Consider the following 18,182-nt stretch of genomic DNA (forward strand, 5'->3'; position numbering starts at 1 on the left):
ACGCGTTTCGGGCGGCGCCTGTATACCCCGCGCGTTGAACGCGACGCGACGGGCCACTCGCGCGTCGAACAGCGACCACGACCTCTCACTCGACGTGTTGGACGGCGACGAAGGCCACGACAAATATCCTCATTTCGCTTGCACTCTGCATTACTCAAACCAAATCGCCCTCTCAGCGAAGGACCTCTGTCCATAGATGCACATTCAAGAACTCATTCTGGAAGGTACGCTTGAAGCTTCTTGAGCCTAGTATATGCGCCTATAACGCGTTTAGGTTTCAAATCTTACCCTGTACGGACGCAGATATCAGGATGGGACTCCTCATTCAACGCAATAACGGGCCTGAACGGCTCAGGCAAGTCTAACATCCTCGACGCAATATGTTTTGTCCTGGGTCTCACCAACATGTCATCGGTCAGTGTTGATGCGCTCTGTCATCCGAACTTCACGCTCATAACTGCGATTTAGATGCGAGCGCAGAACCAACAAGATCTCATCTACAAGCGAGGTCAGGCTGGAGTCACGAAAGCTAGTGTCACCATTGTATTCGACAACTCCGATCGCGCAACAAGTCCTGTGGGTTTCGAGGGATATGCGCAGCTCACTGTAACCAGACAGGTATGTCCGCGAGCGTGTTGACTCAGTGAATGCCCCTGACCACTGCGGCGTCAAGATCGCCATACCCAACCTCTCGAAATACCTCTTGAATGGTCACAAGTCTACGCAACAAGCCATTCAGACCCTCTTCCAAAGCGTTCAGCTCAACATCAACAATCCCAATTTTCTCATCATGCAGGGACGTATCACGAAGGTTCTCAACATGAAGCCGCAGGAGATTTTGGGTATGGTGGAGGAGGCCGCCGGCACGCGCATGTTCGAGGAGCGTAAGGAGAAGGCGCTGAAGACGATCGCGAAGAAGGACAAGCGTGTGCAAGAGATTACTAATTTGCTCAACGAGGAAATCACGCCCAAGCTGGACAAGCTTCGCGAGGAGAAGAGGTCCTACGTTCAATGGCAGAAGACGTGTACTGAGCTCGAACGCATCGCACGCACCCTGCGCGCTTGGGAATGGACGGATGCTCGAGGACGTGCCGCTGCCAAGGAGAAGGAGGTCTCGGCTGCCGAGAAGGATATTGCATCGTTGAAGAAGAAGAAAGACAAGCATAACGCGGAGATCCACGCCGCAGAGAAGGACATGGAGCGTGTGAACGCGCAGAGGGACAAGGAGCTGAAGAAGGGCGGGAAGTTCAAGAAGCTGGAGGAGGAAGTCAGCGAACTGGGCAAGACCCTCGCAAAGGTCCGCACACAGGTCGAGATCAAGAACGGCACCATCGCGGACGAGGAGGGCAAGGTTGTAGCCTCCGCGAAAGAGCTTGAGGAGGTATGCGTTCCATTCACCTGTCGTGGACAATCCTGACGGCATCCCCAGCTACGCGCAAGCTGCAATGAGAAGCGACGCCAAGTTGAAGCCCTCACCTCTTCTCACGCAACTGTGAAAGACAAGCACAACGAACTCCAGGCCGCATTGACGAATGCCGAGGAGCTGCTCCAGACTCTCCTCACCGGTCTGACCTCGAACAAAGATGGCAACGCGGGTGGCGGAGGCTATATGGGCCAACTTGCAGATGCGCGCACACGTTCGGCGCAAGCGGCAGCCGAGGAGGAACAAAGCCGTGTGAAGCTCGCCATGAGCGAGAAGGAGCTGAAGGCACTCGAGTCACGGTGGAAGGCGGTCGAGCGCGAGGCGGGCGAGGGTGCTCGGACGCTGGAGGAGATGCGCGGCGGAGTGGAGAAGTGCAAGAAGCGAATCGCCGAGACGGGGTGGAGCACTGAGAAGGAGGAAGTGCATGATGGGGCTATCCGAAAGGCGAAGGAGGACGTGAGGCGACTTGCACAGGTACGTTGGCTACCTTGTCTTACCCAGGCTCGGCACTGACTCAGTTGTGGCAGATGCGCGACGACATCAAGAACCGTATGGGTAACCTCGACTTCGAGTACGCGTCTCCCTACCCGAACTTCGACCGCAACAAGGTCAAGGGTCTTGTAGCCTCTTTGGTCGGTCTCGACAAGCTGAACTACAACGCGGCGACGGCACTCGAGATCACCGCCGGTGGTCGTTTGTATAACGTTGTGGTTGAGAGCGACGAGGTCGGCAAGCAGCTCCTTCAGAATGGTCGTCTGAAGAGGCGAGTCACCCTCATCCCGCTAAATCGGATCGAGAGCTTCCGTGTTCAGCCCGCTGTATGATTATCTCTGATATTTTGTTATTTTAACCTTTGCTAACGCTGTTCTACAGAAAATCCAGGCCGCCGAGCGGATGTCAGGAGGCAAGGCTCGTCTCGCTCTGTCCCTAATCGGGTACCCTGAGGAAGTCGCAAACGCCATGTTCTTCGTTTTTGGCGGCACATTCATCTGCGACGACGCGGCTACGGCGAAGCAGATCACGTTCTCCCGCGAGGTCGGTATCAAGTCGGTCACTCTTGACGGCGACGTGTATGATCCCTCTGGTACGCTGAGCGGTGGATCTGCTCCGAGCAGCTCAGGGGTGCTCGTTAGAGTGCAAGATCTCCTGCAAGCGGAGGGCAACTTTCAAGAAGCACGGCAGCGACTCGCTGCCTTGGAACGCGAGGATGAACGCATGAAGGGTGTTCGCGACAACTGGCGGGCTTACATGCGAGACTTGAACATCAAGGAGCATGAGCTGAACCTCCTGCAGGAGCAGCTCAACGGAAGCAATGCGTCTAGGGTGAGCCGAGTCTATGTCCCCAATATGTGTCTTCCTCTGACTCGCGAGGCGTATAGATCGGACAAGAGGTCGAGCAAGCGAAACAGACGATCTCCGACCTCCGTGCTGCCATTGACGCTGCGAAGGAGAAGCAGAAGGCAGCAAAGGCGGAAATCAAGAAGTTGGAGAAGGATATGGATGACTTCAAGAACAACAAAGAGGGGAAGATCGACGAGCTCAAGGTCGGTTGCATACCCAATCGCGTAGTCATCAACTGAACGTGCCGCATGGCATGATAGGCGGATGTCAGCAAGCAGAAGTCTGCGCTTCAAAAGCACTCCGTAGTTGTCAAGACTCAGCATCGCGAACTCCAGACGGCTTCGCTCGAACTTGGTAAACTTCATCCATAATGCGCCGCATTCGTCATGAGCTCACGATAAACAGAGCAAATGGAGAAGGACATCTCCACCGCAGAAGCGTCCGTCGAGGAAGCCCGTGGTGGCGTGAAGAAGCTGCAAAAGGAACTCGGGAAGCTTGAAGCAGAGTTGAAGTCAAGCGAGGTAAGAACCTTGAGGATATTCAATTTGGGTAGCCCTGAAATCTGGCCCTCTTCTAGGACGGATTGGCGAGGGCCGAGAAGAAGCTCCAGGAGGAACGTGCAACGCTGAGTCGGTACGATGACGAACTAAAGGCCCTTGAACAAGTCATCAAAGCCAAGAAGCAAGAGATCAGCAACGCAGACCTTGACATTACGAAGCACGAACACGACATTGTCTCCCTAAAGAGGGAGATGACTGTCGCGGAGAACCAGGCGACGAACCTCGAGAAGCAGTATGACTGGATTGTCGAGGAGCAGGAGTTAGTAATTTATTGAATATGACCCGTGATTATCACGCTAACCGCATCGCAGTCAATTCGGGAAGCCCGGCACCCCATACGACTTCTCCAAGGCAGACATCAACCAGCTGAGGATGCGTGCTCAGGAGCTGCAGTCGCAGCAGAATGGCATGAAGCGGAAGATCAATCCCAAAGCCGTGCACATGATCGACGGGTGAGTGAACATATCTCGCGTCTCCGTGGATTGGTCACTAAAGCTTCGCACTAGCGTCGAGAAGCAGGAAGGCGATCTCAAGAAGATGATCACGCAGGTTCTGAAGGACAAGACCAAGATGGTGGCCGGCATCGACCAACTCGACCAGTTCAAGCGCGAGGCTGTGGAGACGACCTGGCAGAAAGTTAACGGGTGGGCACCTCATCTCCATTTGCCGTCCCATTCATCCATGTGCTGATCGCGAGCCGTATTGCAGGGATTTCGGAGCCATCTTTGCGGAGCTCCTCCCTGGCAACTTCGCAAAACTCCAGCCACCGGAGGGCCAGGACCTCATGAAGGGCCTAGAGGTGAAAGTGCGCCTAGGCACGGTTTGGAAGCAGAGTCTCACGGAGCTCAGCGGCGGTCAACGGTGCGTATCATATCTCCATTCGTCATCAGTCCTGCCGAGCGTTGCCAGCACCTCCGTCATCCTCGCACATCCATTCTTCACGATCATCTGAGTACGGCACGCTGACAATGCTACACAGGTCTCTTATCGCGCTCTCCCTCATCATGTCCCTGCTGCAGTTCAAGCCCGCCCCGATGTACATCCTGGACGAGATTGACGCCGCGCTCGACCTGTCGCACACACAGCACATCGGGCAGCTGTTCCGGACACGCTTCAAGGGCTCGCAGTTCATCGTCGTCTCGCTCAAGGAGGGCCTCTTCACGAACGCAAACGTGCTCTTCCGGACGCGCTTCCGAGACGGCACTTCCATCGTCGAGCGCACCGCGCACCGCTCGACGTCGGCGCTGTATCAGAATGCCCGAGACGAGGCCGATGAGAACGTCCCGCCCGCCGCGCGGAGGAGTCGGAAATGATGGGCTTGCATATTCGTGCGTTGTTGGTTACATCCGTGTTTCTATATCTGCTGTTGTACGCTAGATTACTGTATACTTAGTTCATCTTGCTTTCTCAATTTCTGCGGTGTTCAGGCGGGTTGTGTGAACGCAAGCTAAACATTCGCACGAAGGTCTCCAAGGGTCGTCCGAAAGTCCGCGGGACGAGTAGTCCTGCCGCTCGCCCAGCGCTGAAGGTCGTAAGCGCAGTGGTCTGGCACCAGGAGTACCCTTGGCAAACCAACTCTGACAAATGCCATGATGGACATATTGACTGGCCATGACTCTGCCTCGCTCGGGAGACACCCTGTCACGACAGAGTTGGCCTTGGCACTCCCTACAGCGTCCGGGAAAGTCGGCGTCCCGAGTTTCTGGACACCGTCCTGTCAGCGCGCGAGAGCAGGAATCGGTGGCGGTCAGATCATTCACGGGTATGATGATAACGGCTACAATACAGTTCCATCGAGAGTAAGTGGTAGGGGAAGACGTGGGAGACGGACACAGTACACCGACTGCAAGGAACGACACGAGGCAGCGTTCGGCGGGTCCACGAGCACCACCGTCGAGCGTTGCATATGGCCGCCGAGACGTAGAGGGCGCGCCTTGGGCCGGAATGTCGGATTTCAAAGAGAAGCCGGACGAACGCCGGGAGGCATGAGGAGCACGAGCGCCACATCACGCACCGCGCATGCCTTCAGAAGACCGTGATGGCCAGGCGGCGCCCGGAGGGCAGCATGACAGCACGGCTTCGTGTGCATCGTGCCGCGCGCATCCCGTCTGGAGGCCGGGGCGGGATGGGAGGAGGAACAGGTGGTGTTCATTGGAAGAGCATCGTGATGGCCATTGCGACACAGGCGAGCGCGACATATGGCGACAGCCGCTCCCCTGCGCAGAGGCATACCGTTTAGCCCACGTACCCGGAGTTCAGGTAAGTGGTTGGTGGGCTCACCTATCCGCGCTGACATCCAGAAGAGTCCCAGGAATCTGCACGCATAGGTCAGAGCCGTGGGGCGGGCATACGACAGAAAGGCCACCGACGTACCCTTCCTTATTGCGGTCAATCAAACGGGGCGCAACAGCGCGCACATACGTGCATGTGCAGATCAGGAGGAGAATGACGAGTAAGAGGGATTGGAAGTTGAATAGTGCCGACTATAAGCACATCGCGCGCGCACGGGTCAGACTGGTAAACGCGTCCCGTCCAACTGCTAGGACTCACCATTCTCGCGTTTCACACCTGCGCCGCCACTGTTCGTCGTCGAAGAGAGACCCGTACGTTGGGACGTCGAGAACGAAAGCGTGTAGAACGTGGAAAGCAGCGTGGACGTGGTAGACTTTGGTAGGGACGTGGTGCTGCGTTATGGGCGTTTGCCACGCAGCCGTGGCCACGTGGCGGTGGCAATCTCAATGGGTCCAAGAGAAGGAAGCGCTCATCTCTTGACCATGACCACGAACCCTTCTCTCAGCCCCAGAGGAAGCAAGAAGACCAAATTTCATCATCCAGGCTACTATCTTGAGCGCTGTGGGAGCATCTTCCTACTAGGACTCCTTACATGCACAAGATATAGGACAAGCTAGCGCACGCGCGACGCGGAACGTCGGCGTATAGCAGTTACGGTGCAAGTGAAGCAGAATGTATGCGCATATATGAAGGCAATTGGGAGTTGGAAGCAATGGGGACCTGTGGTGAGATGCCATTTTCTTTCTCGTGTACGTCATGCGCGATAAAGCACTCCGCTTTCTTGGATTCTACATAGATGATAATCGCCGTGCGACGGACTTGAATATGACAATTTATCGGACCTCGACCCCAAAGGTTTTGCCTCCTCGGCAATCCACTGAATACCGGGACATACTCGCACCATGCTGCATACCCTTCAATCATGTCCGCCCGCTGCATTGCGATCACACGCTGTCTTGCAGCATGAGAACACGAACCTTCGCCTGCTCCTGCATGGTAAGTACGCTGCTTGTACCGTCATATGTTCACACCCCTGGGGGCCTGTCGTGGACCAGCGCGCCTGCATCCTTTCCATTCAGACATCTTATCCCCCGTTCGCACGGCGGAACTCTCTGTCAAACGAGATTTTACGCGCTGCCTCCATTGGAAGCAGGTCACACGCCCGCGCCATCCATCAGTGTCCGAACACCCTGTTTACGGCCCAGGCAGGAGTATATCGTCTCTATTGACGCAGCCGTCGGCAGCTCTCGGCAGAGGGAAAAGCGCGTGCCCATCCTGCCTGGAGGCCACAGTACGTTGGCCCTGTCGCCGGTGGCTGTCGACAACTCTATCATCGAACGGCGCGAAATGTGGCACTGATTGGAATATGAGAAACCTGTGTTCTGCTGGCGAGTCGCAAGGACAGTGGGAGGCACGACTTTGTTGTGTGCCACTAGCTAAATTCGCATACGTTCATCTACATCGTCAAGATGGCCACTCTTCTCTGTGTTCTCTGACCATGCGCCATCAATACTAACATGCGTCCACATTCTTAGACCATAATCATCAGCCGCACCCGTACACTCAACATGGCCGTTCCAAACGACGGTATCATGGGGAGGCCTGTCTTTGAAGATACTAGAAGGTCGCAACACCCGCTAGGCCAGACAAGCCATGATCAGACGACCTGACACTGACAGCTTCTGGCAGCTCCCAGGGGTCGGCGAAGATAAGCTACTTTTGCGCTAGTGCTACCTAGACGTTAATAACTTTGACACTAAGAAAGAGCTGCACCTTCCGTTGCGATGCATCGCGCTCGTTGCTGCGCGCGCGGTACGCTCCCTTGCAACCGTATCGCAAGAGGTTTGGAAATGGAGTTGCATTGCAACAGCCTGCTGCCCCCTCCCTCACCTCACCACGACGCGCAGAGTACGGGCTGAACTAGGACACACATGATTGAACCACACACATGGGCGCAAGTTGATATCAGTTTGATTCCAAGATCGCGCAAGCCCCTGCAACGATGTTGATGAGCACTCAAACTGCGCAATAATTGTGCAGGGGCGCGTACCGATCACTCTCAGTGCCGCCGACGCTCTCGTCCGCCATCTGGTCCCATCTGGCACGATGATCGAGGGGCTTGGACCGGCGGCATGTGCGGGGCTCGGCATGCGGTGTGACGCTCGCATGATCGTTGACCAGGGCCCCCGACCGTGCGCGTCGTCAACCTCGTCGGCGGCGGCCGCGGGAACCAGTAGTCTGTTGAGCCGCCGGCTTGGCGACCGAATGGGCTCCGGCCTTCGCCCCAATCCTCCTCGTACAAACGCAACATTCATGCTCTGCTGGGCAGGAGGTCGATAGGAGTGCGTCGTTGTAGACCGTAACGATCGTTCCCCGGATCAATCTGTGGAGAGGCGAGGCTGATTCTCTAATTCCAGACAAATATCCATGCGAAGCGAGCGCCGGGCGCAACGATCGCCCGATCGAGTTGGTACACTATGATTCCAGATCGGCGATTCAGCACGTCGAATTGCGGGGCGGGCGGTGGACGGCGTGCGGGTGATATCTCTTCGCTGCTGTTATTCCGGCTGCAGTTAAAGAACCCGCCGCGATGCACACGGTGCGTCTCATCACGAGTGCCTCCGCGTCCTCGCAGGTCCTCGCACATACAAATTTCTTCCCGGCGGTGTGCCAAGCATTTACCACGAGTAGACTTATGTCAAGACGTCAGACCGTGAAATATGTGTAAGGCATGTTGCGCACGTCGACGGCAGCATCCACGCTTACTGCAAACTCCCACAGTGCGGCAGTCGGCGTCGGCGTGAGCGGTGCCGGAGTCTGGCACACGACTGCCCATCGCCTGTAATCGGAGTGGGGTTGTACCGGAAGGAGCATAATTGGGCTCGCCCCCGGGACCGGGGATGCCACCATGACGGACGCAACGGGACGTATCCACATTCCATGTGGGCAGCTGCGCCTCTGGCAGGACGTGCACACGGAGTGTCCTTATCGCATCGTGTGCGGGCGTCCAGGAACCCGGGAACGCATGATGCTGTCCCGCCAGCCCGTGTTCTCCGAATTCGAGAACCGCTTGGGTACGGCCTGATCTACATCCGAAGCCAGATGCGCGCGCCAGTGGCCGAAGATGTCGCAAAGCGATGACCTTGCTCAAGCCTCATATTGCCGGGAATTCAGGGTGCACGCTCGTCCGTCCTTCGACCCACCGTCGTGTCGCCCCCCATGGCCTCCTCCATTTCCGACGACAAGCGCTCCACGAGCACGCTCGATGAGAAGCTCGACGCCGAGAGGCAGGGTACGCCCCATTTTCTGTCGCCCCCGCTACATTGCACTCATCTCCTGCTGTAGCACAAGTCATCCCCGCGGTTGCGGAGTTTGATGATCCCAATTTCGACAAGGACGCCATCGGCGCCCTCGGTATGTCGCCTGCGTTCCGTATGCAGCCCCGAACCATCCTCACCGTTGCATTCAGAGGAGGATTCCCCCTACCCCGAGGTGCGGTCCGCCGTCGCGAACACCGATGATCCCGACATGCCCGTGAACACCATCCGGGCATGGGTTATCGGCCTCGCCTGGTCCATCCTCATCCCCGGCATGAACCAGTTCTTCTACTTCCGGTATCCTTCGGTCACCGTCGGAGGCGTACGTACCTCGGTTCTTACTGCCCTTGAGTGCATGCTGATTGAGTTCCATTTTGGGTGCGCTCCTTTCAGATTGTCGCTCAGTTGCTCTCATTCCCGATCGGGCGTCTTTGGGCACGCTTCCTGCCCAACGTGAAGCTTTTCGGCGTGTCTCTAAACCCTGGTCCGTTCAATGTCAAGGAGCATGTCCTCATCACGATCATGGCGACGGTCGGTTACCAGTCAGCGTATGCGGTGAGTGTTCAAGTATGCCCGTCCTGGCAAGAGGTACTCACATTCCTCTAGACGGATGTCATTGCCGTGCAACGCGTATACTACGGCCAGATTTACAACTTCGGCTATCAGTGGATGCTTGTGATGTCCACGCAACTCGTATGTTCCTTAACGTGCGGCATGTACGACCTTTTCTTACTCGAATGCGTCTGCAGATCGGTTTCTCCATCGGTGGTATTGCTAAGCGGTTCTTGGTCGCGCCCCCCTCCATGATTTGGCCGGCTAACCTCGTCACTTGCGCACTGTTCAACACTCTCCACTCTCAGCAGTACAGCGGTATGGGTACCCGCGGCGGTATCTCTCGCGAGCGTTTCTTCACGTTCGCCTTCCTGGGCTCGCTCGTCTGGTACTTCTTCCCCGGCTACATCTTCCAGGCCCTTGGCTTCTTCAACTGGGTCTGCTGGGCTGCTCCCGACAACATTGTCGTCAACCAGCTGTTTGGGTACTACAGCGGCCTCGGCATGTCGCTCATCACCTTCGACTGGTCCCAGATCGCGTACATCGGCTCTCCGCTCGCGACCCCGTGGTGGGCGTCCGCGAACGTCGCCGTGGGCTTCGTGTTCTTCTTCTGGATCCTCACGCCCATCCTTTACTACACCAACACGTGGTACTCTAAGTACATGCCGATCTCCTCCCGCACGTCCTTCGACAACACCGGCGCAGCGTACGACGTCTCGCGCATCCTCACACCTGAGTCGACGCTCGACCTGGCGAAGTACCAGGCATACTCCCCCCTCTTCCTCTCGACGACTTTCGCCATCTCCTACGGTCTCTCCTTCGCAGGCATCACCGCAACGATCGTCCACACTGCACTGTATTACCGCAAGCAGATCTGGATTCAGGCCCGCCGCTCGCTCTCGGAGCAGCCCGATATCCACGCCCGCCTCATGTCGCGCTACCGCCAGGTGCCCGAGTGGTGGTACTCTCTTATTTTCGGTGCGTTGCCTGGTGAGAGTCAAGCTCCCGCGGTAGCTAACACGAGATCATCAACTAGTCACCATGTTCGTCTTTGCCGTCATCTGTATCGAAGTGCTCGACACAGAGATGCCTGTTTGGGCCCTCGTACTCGCTCTAATCATTGGTACGTCACTGCGTTGTCCAAGGGCTTCCAGAGACAACAACTGACAAACCCCTCCTCAGCTTTCGTCTACACCGTCCCCATCGGTATGATCCAAGCCATCACTAACCAGCAGATCGGTCTCAAGTGCGTAGTCTCTATCATAAATTTCAGGCAGTCACTGACAATGGATAATAGCGTTATCACGGAGCTTGTCATCGGTTACGCGCTGCCCGGCCGTCCCATTGCGATGATGATGTTCAAGACCTGGGGCTACATCACTATGTACCAAGCGCTGCAGTTCACGTCTGACTTCAAGCTGGCGCACTACATGAAACTCCCGTAGGTCTCCTGTTCCCGATACATCCGGAGTCGTGCTCACGATCATTTCCTCGTGCAGCCCCCGCCCGCAGTTCTTCGCGCAGGTCATCGCCACGGCTATCGCCGGCACCGTGCAACTCGGTGTACAGGCGTGGATGTTCACCAACATCGACAACATGTGCGATCCCCACCAGAAGGACGGCTTCATCTGCCCCGGCACCGAGGTCTTCGGCACTGCGTCGATCATCTGGGGTGTCATCGGTCCGCAGCGCCAGTTCTCGCACGGCCAGGTGTACTACGGCCTGCTCTTCTTCTTCCTCGTCGGCGCCGCGGCCCCCGCCGGCAGCTATCTCGCGTCTCGTCGCTGGCCGAACTCGTTCTTCAAGTACGTCAACTTCCCGGTCATCTTTTCCGGCGTTGGGTACATCCCGCCCGCGTCGGCGCTCAACTACGTGCCCTGGACGATCGTCGCGTTCGTCTTCAACTACGTTATCCGCCGCCGTCATTTCTCGTGGTGGACGAAGTACAACTGTGAGTGGTGCCCTCTTCTTTTGAAACGAGGGCGGAACGGCCGGCTGATACCGTGCCGCACACAGACATCCTGTCCGCCGGTCTCGACTCGGGCGTTGCCATCTCGGTCATCGTCATCTTCTTCGCCCTTCAGTATCCGAAGGACGGCACGATCGGCGCGAAAAACCTTGCAGTGTGGTGGGGGAACACCGTCTCCACGAACACTGCGGACTACAACGGCACGCCGCTTCTCCCCATTCCGGCCGACCGGGGCTTCTTCGGGTACGTCCACGCCGCTGAATTGGGGTTCCCGTAGTGCATTCCGCTGACTGCATTCACTCTGATAGGCCAGAGCACTGGTAAAAACGTGTCTGTCTGTATTTACGTCTATGTGCATTGCGGGCATAGAGTGAAGATATGCGGCCTTGTTTTGAGTATGGGCCAAATGTTGTACGTTACATTAATGACAGTGTGATCTACGAAGTTCGGGTTTGAAGCAGAAACGTACGAAGCTGATGTACGCTCATTCCCAATGCCTCGTGGGTAATGTGGAATGAATTCTCCCCATGGGCACAGAACGCGTCGCGCCTCGGACCATGAGCGCGGGCTGTTGCCGAACAATGTAAGTGGCATAAGAAAAGAAAGTACCTTCGGAATGACACTATCCTCAAATGAAGGCTAACTGGATTGGCGTCATTTCGCCGCGCCTACTCACGAGTGCTCTCGCATATTTCTTGGCATGTGCCATATAGTCAGCTCCCAGGAACTTTACCGGGCTTGCGGAAATAACTAAATAACACTAACGGGTGGTTCCGAGAGCCCATCATGCCCTGCTCTGGGAATGGGGATTGAATGGAATACGATGCGGCAAATACATGCGAGCAAGTGTTCCGTGTATACGTATGACCACGAGGCGAGCCAAAACGAGATACTGTCTCTCGCATAGCAACACACACACTTTTCAGACCGGTGTCCATCTCCATGGCCGTGCTCTATGCTCGTGCACACACAGTAGCTGGTGTTAGACCGTGCCCGAAGACGTAATCGTGACCTTCGACTTCGGACGGCCAGACTCGGAGCCGACCGCCTCAATTGCCTTCACGATGTCCAAGCCCTCGGAAACCTCGCCGAACACGACGTGCTTGCCGTCAAGCCACGACGTGACCACCGTCGTGATGAAGAACTGCAGACAGACGCGATAATACGGTCAGCACTTCCTCCGTGTATGAGTGCACGGGAAAGGCGAAAGCGTACCTGCGAGCCGTTCGTGTTGGCTCCCGCGTTGGCCATGGACAGCAGACCAGGCTTGTCATGCCGCAACTTGAAGTTCTCGTCTGAACAGCATCCGTTCAGGCTGAGAGCCAGCCTCCAAAGCGCCATACAGCTTACCGGCAAACTTCTCCCCGTAAATCGACTTGCCTCCGGTACCGTTATGACGCGTGAAGTCACCGCCCTGGAGCATGAACTGCGATGTGTCGGGCAGCATCAGAAGCGGAACAACAGTCAGGCGCGAATGCCAGGTGGGGACTGCTCACGTTCGGGATTATACGGTGGAAAGTGCTGCCGGAATATCCGAAGCCGTGCTGGCCCGTCGCCAACTCGCGGAAATTCCGTGCAGTCTTCGGGACAACGTCGTCGTAGAGCTTGAAGATAATGCGGCCGGTGGGCTTGGAGTCGATGGCGACGTCAAACTGCGCGTGCATTCACATAAGATGTGCTGCGCGGTCGGCGAAACGCGAACACACTCACGAAGACTTTCGACCTGGTCGCCGCGTCAGACGTTCGGTTTGTGACGTGTCATTCGGCGAACATTGGGACACTTACATTGGGCTGGACGAGGCCGAAGCCGAGGTCGCGAAACGGCGGAGGAAGGAGGCCATGGTGGTCGGAGGTCAAGAGGAAATGAGCGAAGAGATGGTGGACTTCAGAGAAGTGGTTCGCGCGAGAAAAGCGCCCACTTACCACGTGTTGCGGGGCGAATTGGCGAAGAAATTACGTTCAAGGGATACAGAGGAGAGCTCAAAAAATGGGGAACGGTGATTATATTCCTGTACTCGCAGAAGGTCTTATATACAAGATCGAGGTACCATTCTCGAGGGAAATGAGCCGACCGCAGCAACGTGAGTTCGGCAGCTTCTACGAGTATAGCACCTCCTCGTTCCGAGAGACACCAGCGACTGGGCCCGGCATCGAACGAGGGTGCCTTCGCAATAGCAGCCAAGCTCTAGACTCGCGCCGTGAGTGCCACCACAGACGGAATCTAGGACACAATACCCACGTGTTGATGTCATGCTCGACCCCGGTCCTGGCCCCCGACAGTCCAACCAGAGGCCGTCCTTGCTTTCAGGATCATTTCCGTGTACCTCGGAGGGATATACTTTGCGTGATCTATACCGGGCGCAGGACGTGCAGCCTGTAGAACGATAAGTCGCGGCCGCCGCAGACGACCGGCAGCACTCACAACGCCATGTCTACAGGCACTCCCCCCACACGGCGGCCTAGAGTATGTGGGTACGTTCCCGATTCTCAATTTCTCGGGGCGGCCATTTCGGAGAGTCCCCATGCGTGCGCGGGGGGCGTCGTCGGGTTCTTCGAAGTCCGCGAACATATCTTCCCTGCGTACGACACGGCGAAGGTCTGTCGGCAGACCATGTGCCGCCCCGCTTCTTTCCAGAAACGCGAGTAGGGTGTCCCCCACGGCGAGATGAGGCGGTGCCGTCCGCGAGAAGACGCCTCGGTGACGATGGGTGTTGCTACGGCGCGGCCACGGGTTCAGAGATAGGGTGTCCGGGAAGGTAGAAGGACAGGGTGTGCTTCGGCAGGGTGCCAATGAATCAAGGGAACATGGTTAATTGAGCGCTATAGAGATCGCGGGCGCGCATGGTCCTCGCGAGCGTCCTCGACATGCGGGAGCCGAGGCCTGCCTGAGCGTGGCACGGAGACTTGACGAAAAAGGGCGCAAGTGGGCTGAGCAGAGGCCGTCAGAAACGCACGGTGCTCACAACGTGCACAGAATCACCTCGAAGGGCAAAGGCCCAGGCCTCGGCCGGCGGATGGGGCCTTCCTGGTCTCAGAGATAGCTTGCATTGTGCCCTCGCGCACGCCTAATTTGTCCGGCGGTGGGTTTTTGCACCAGGCGCGGGCCCGACGATCAGAGAAGGGACGTCCAACTACGAGAATGCCCGCCGGCATGTGCGAATCTAGGCAAAAACGCCGCCGCAAGGACACGGGTCGATCTAGAGAAAGTTGCCGGAGGGTGTGAGCTCACAATCGCGAAGGTTATCGAGCGGCACGATGCTCACAATTACGGGACGTACGCTCAGGCCTGCCAGACTGACATATCATCGCCCAATCAGAGGCCCCGGCACCCCTACCGGCACTTGCACACGCCGTGCAGACAAGTAAGACTTTCTGACTGCACAATGCCATTGGAGTGCGACTGCCCAGCACTCATGTGGGACCGCGGTGCACCGCCTCTGCGCAGCAGGTGATGATGTCGCCATCGTTAAAAACGACCGGGAGCCGAGTGAGAGTCTGGTAGCGCACCAATGCACCGGGGTGTACGGCAGGAGCCATTGCGCAGCGCGTGTCGGAGCAGACGTGTCGATAGAACGCTTCCCGGGGGTGCGCCTGCAGTCATATCGCTGCCTTTAGGTTTAGCGTCGACGTTCAGTTCGGCAGCGGGCTTCTTCGCGAAGGAGACAACGGTCCGACCCCGTTGGAATTTGTAGAGCGACCGTGGGCGACCCCGATCGATAACACGGCGAGGATAAAGTGCGGCGGAGGAGGGGCGATGGGTGATCGCGCAAAAAGAGTGTTCTCGTCCTCGGCGAGGGCCAGGTACGCGGTCACGGGCATCGTGACAGACGCGACGGCGGTGTCTAGACGCGTCCATGGGCCGTCCAATCAGATGGGACGGTGCACTGGGAGCAATCTTGAGAGCGGAAACGCAGAGCCCTGTAGGGTCAAAAAGGTTTTCACTCACGCTTAACGGTGTGCAGGGCACGGCAGACCCCGACGGCGACGTAAATGCTGCCGCGAGCTTGAATATTCAGTCAGCGGTATTTGTAGCGTTGCCATGATTGTTAAGCTTGGTTCAAAACCGAATCTCACGCGTACCGGAAAAGGGGATGCTGAGAGGTCTGGTGAGTGCGCACGACCAACCTGAATTTTGTGTCATGAGATATCATGGGCCGCGGGGAATTTACTGGGAAGTGTAAGATTGATTGTGTTCCCGGTGGCGGCGGGATCCGTTTTAGCCCCTTGCACATTTTGACATTCCATGCTCCGGGGAGTAGGGACGGCTTTGCAGGTTAAATTGAGCCTTTACCCACGCCCGCAGCAAACGCAGAGGCTGGGCTTCACAGCAGTCCTGCAGCAGTCTCACTGCCAGCGCTTCGTGAAGCCATGCGGCGTCCGGCCCACTGGCATGTTACAGCAGTAGTTCCCTATGAACAGTCACGCCCCCCTATGGCTCTAGGCTGCGAGGTGGTGTTCACTATCGGACGAAACATCAGAGGTCTCGTCTCTGCACCACATCTTTGAACGCTAGGTTGAAGAAACATGTTGAAAACGCACCGATAGCCAAGTAGGAGTATTTCACGGTAGGAAGCGTGGCTCCCGTTTCGGAATCCGTCTGCACTTTTGAGCGGGCGTGTTTACCCTCGTGTACGACAGCCGACCGTGCTTGTTCGTTTGCCACCGATGCCGATGGTGACGCAAACAATGCACGTCATAAACGCGTACTAGCACTACTGGCATCCCGCAAGGTTGTACCGCATTGATACTATTGGCCTATATACAGGGCCTTCCGATGACTGTAGACCTGTGATGTTGATAAGACACCGGATGCATTCGCTGGACAGCGAGCGACTTGTCATTTGTCAACTTACGGATGTGGTACCAGTTCAAAGGTCCGTGCGGCATCCAGCCTTGCGAATCCCTTGGCTATTACGTAATGCGGTGCTTGTACACTGCACGGACTCACTAGCGACGTCGCCGCACCTGCGGGCTTTCCGCAATCACCTCTTTCTCTTGAACCACCATGTCTGGTAAGCTGAGAAAATTACATCCTTCGTACGAGACTGACGTGTATCGTGCAGGACGCCGCGACGCCCTTGCGTCTTTAACAGCCCTTGTTTTGGCAGTTTCTGCTGTCCCAGGGGCGCAAGCAACCTGCTATTTCGATGCGTGCGTATCATCATCTGTCGTGTCTCTTGATGTCGGCGAATTGCAAAGGCAGCGCTCGCGATGCCCCACTTTGCATGACCGAAAGCGGGACTTGTTGAAAGTGCATATAGCCTGGTCAGGCCCTCAGTCAGACTCCAAAGAGTTTGACTTGGGGCTTGGGTCAGCATACGAGGCTGTACGAATCGTCTGACAACTGGTGTCGCCAGCGTGACGGACATGTAGGTAGGCTGCGGTATCCTGTGAGGGCGCTCCGGATACCGTTTGAATCCTTCACGGTGTGCATCTATCCGTGTTCTACGCCGGACAGGCTTGGCATGACGTCCGATCTGGACGCCTGTCGAAAGCTTGTCTGGAACAGTCACTTATTGGATAACGGTTCAGCCGGCATTGAAATATCACCAGCTCAAGGTGGATGCGAATTTTGCAATCCCTGTTGTTTGAACTGCATCAATGTTGGCTGTATGCTGCGCTCATGCTGGAGGTTATAAACCTGTTACCTGAAAACATCGAAGTCATAATCATGGGCAGTCGCCCGTTGTGCTTCCTCGGAGTTCAACCTCAGTTATATGCATCATGGGTCCTAGTTGTGGTGATTTGACCATGGTCCATGCTTGGTACGTGCAGGACAGTCGGGGATCATCCTCCGTTCGCCACACCTGCCATTGATGTATCCTGTATCGGCCCGCACTTTTCGACGAGTTTTACGCCTACCAAAGCTGAAATTTCTGTCTTTCTACGTTCTCACTTCGCTACGCGCTTTCTCTTCACTCACACTTGTCCTATATCCATCAGATTTGGCCGGCGCCGTTGCACTCTGTCTACGGGTGCACGCATAGGACTTGGAATAGCGATATGTTAGTATATCGTCAAATCGCCCACGGTCAATGACAGGCTGACCCTGTCTCCAGTCTTCGGAATTGCACTCTTCATAGGCCTTATCACTAGGTCACGTATGCGATCCCGGTCTGTACAACGCACCAATCTCGCGTACGTGGGGACGGGTCCTCCGGGGCAAGCTCCCCCAGGCTATCAGAGCTATCCCGCGCCCGGCCCTGGCCCTAATGGCTACTACAACCCCACCCAGGGATATGCCCCCCAGTATCCTCCCGCATCGTACAATGGGCAGAGCCCGTATCCTTCGGTGAGTCGAGAAGTAGCATTGCCGCAATGTAGATGAATGCTGAACCGGGCTTCCCAGCCTAATCCACCGCCAGGCAATCTACCACAGTATGCACCACCTCCTGGCCCGCCTTCGGCTCAACAAGGTTATGCACCTCCTCCGGGTCCACCTCCGTTCCAAGGCGGTCCGCCGCAATACGCCCCTCCTCCTGGTCCCCCTCCGGCCACTGAGCATAAGCAGGCGATGTGAGACTGATCCGGCGTGCCGGGCCTAGGCCCTGACGTACCGGCTCGCAATACTATATACCTGTGCCTCTCTCTCCGATTTTACATGCATGTATGCGCTTGATACTCCCTGCTTGATCTGACATTGTCAATCTATTGTCTCTTCTGCGACGTATACTATGAATGGTGGAAAGAATGCGGGTGTCTTTGTGCCGCAAGCGTCTTAATGGAAG

General features: G+C 56.5%; 5 protein-coding genes across 5 annotated transcripts; 3 read left to right on the forward strand and 2 right to left on the reverse strand.

Annotated features, from left to right (window-relative positions):
• Positions 1-107: 107 nt before the first annotated feature.
• Positions 108-4,740, forward strand: TRAVEDRAFT_155692 (condensin complex subunit SMC2). Its single transcript, XM_008046246.1, has 15 exons — positions 108-224; positions 275-414; positions 469-618; positions 674-1,381; positions 1,430-1,897; positions 1,951-2,241; positions 2,297-2,746; positions 2,803-2,967; positions 3,025-3,118; positions 3,170-3,285; positions 3,342-3,583; positions 3,636-3,776; positions 3,831-3,968; positions 4,033-4,185; positions 4,304-4,740. Exons 1-15 carry the CDS (start codon positions 197-199, stop codon positions 4,635-4,637), a joined length of 3,618 nt encoding a protein of 1,205 aa, XP_008044437.1. The 5' UTR covers positions 108-196; the 3' UTR covers positions 4,638-4,740.
• Positions 4,741-5,070: 330 nt separating this feature from the next.
• On the reverse strand, positions 5,071-5,983 carry TRAVEDRAFT_31911 (DUF1242-domain-containing protein). The gene is made up of 4 exons (XM_008045860.1): positions 5,875-5,983; positions 5,698-5,807; positions 5,605-5,639; positions 5,071-5,540 (listed from the first exon to the last, which is right to left on the reverse strand). Exons 1-4 carry the CDS (start codon positions 5,875-5,877, stop codon positions 5,473-5,475), a joined length of 216 nt encoding a protein of 71 aa, XP_008044051.1. The 5' UTR covers positions 5,878-5,983; the 3' UTR covers positions 5,071-5,472.
• A 2,658-nt stretch (positions 5,984-8,641) lies between these two features.
• TRAVEDRAFT_155699 (small oligopeptide transporter) lies at positions 8,642-11,952 on the forward strand. The gene is made up of 12 exons (XM_008046247.1): positions 8,642-8,908; positions 8,962-9,030; positions 9,086-9,255; positions 9,327-9,488; positions 9,540-9,626; positions 9,683-10,463; positions 10,522-10,608; positions 10,668-10,731; positions 10,783-10,926; positions 10,985-11,436; positions 11,502-11,697; positions 11,763-11,952. The coding sequence occupies exons 1-12, from the start codon at positions 8,836-8,838 to the stop codon at positions 11,776-11,778; spliced, it is 2,301 nt and encodes a 766-aa protein (XP_008044438.1). The 5' UTR covers positions 8,642-8,835; the 3' UTR covers positions 11,779-11,952.
• Positions 11,953-12,436: 484 nt separating this feature from the next.
• On the reverse strand, positions 12,437-13,118 carry TRAVEDRAFT_134604 (cyclophilin; the record flags this gene model as incomplete). The annotated part of the gene is made up of 4 exons (XM_008046248.1): positions 12,437-12,598; positions 12,670-12,749; positions 12,805-12,880; positions 12,951-13,118. 4 exons carry the CDS (start codon positions 13,116-13,118, stop codon positions 12,437-12,439), a joined length of 486 nt encoding a protein of 161 aa, XP_008044439.1.
• A 4,439-nt stretch (positions 13,119-17,557) lies between these two features.
• On the forward strand, positions 17,558-17,974 carry TRAVEDRAFT_40476 (uncharacterized protein; the record flags this gene model as incomplete). The annotated part of the gene is made up of 2 exons (XM_008045894.1): positions 17,558-17,746; positions 17,804-17,974. 2 exons carry the CDS (start codon positions 17,558-17,560, stop codon positions 17,972-17,974), a joined length of 360 nt encoding a protein of 119 aa, XP_008044085.1.
• Positions 17,975-18,182: the final 208 nt, after the last annotated feature.

Source organism: Trametes versicolor (genome assembly GCF_000271585.1).
Source record: "Trametes versicolor FP-101664 SS1 unplaced genomic scaffold TRAVEscaffold_13, whole genome shotgun sequence".
NCBI lineage: Eukaryota > Fungi > Basidiomycota > Agaricomycetes > Polyporales > Polyporaceae > Trametes > Trametes versicolor.

Bases quoted from the DNA above. Each gene is read 5' to 3' on its own strand.
- TRAVEDRAFT_155692 (XM_008046246.1), top strand. From the start codon at position 197: ATGCACATTCAAGAACTCATTCTGGAAG. The intron at 619-673 runs GTATGTCCGCGA...TGCGGCGTCAAG, and splicing joins AGCTCACTGTAACCAGACAG to ATCGCCATACCCAACCTCTC. The intron at 4,186-4,303 runs GTGCGTATCATA...AATGCTACACAG, and splicing joins GAGCTCAGCGGCGGTCAACG to GTCTCTTATCGCGCTCTCCC.
- TRAVEDRAFT_31911 (XM_008045860.1), bottom strand. The intron at 5,640-5,697 runs GTACGTCGGTGG...CTATGCGTGCAG, and splicing joins ATTGACCGCAATAAGGAAGG to ATTCCTGGGACTCTTCTGGA. The intron at 5,541-5,604 runs GTGAGCCCACCA...GCCTCTGCGCAG, and splicing joins CTGGATGTCAGCGCGGATAG to GGGAGCGGCTGTCGCCATAT.
- TRAVEDRAFT_155699 (XM_008046247.1), top strand. From the start codon at position 8,836: ATGGCCTCCTCCATTTCCGACGACAAGCGCTCCACGAGCACGCTCGAT. The intron at 9,031-9,085 runs GTATGTCGCCTG...CGTTGCATTCAG, and splicing joins GGACGCCATCGGCGCCCTCG to AGGAGGATTCCCCCTACCCC. The intron at 10,732-10,782 runs GTGCGTAGTCTC...AATGGATAATAG, and splicing joins AACCAGCAGATCGGTCTCAA to CGTTATCACGGAGCTTGTCA.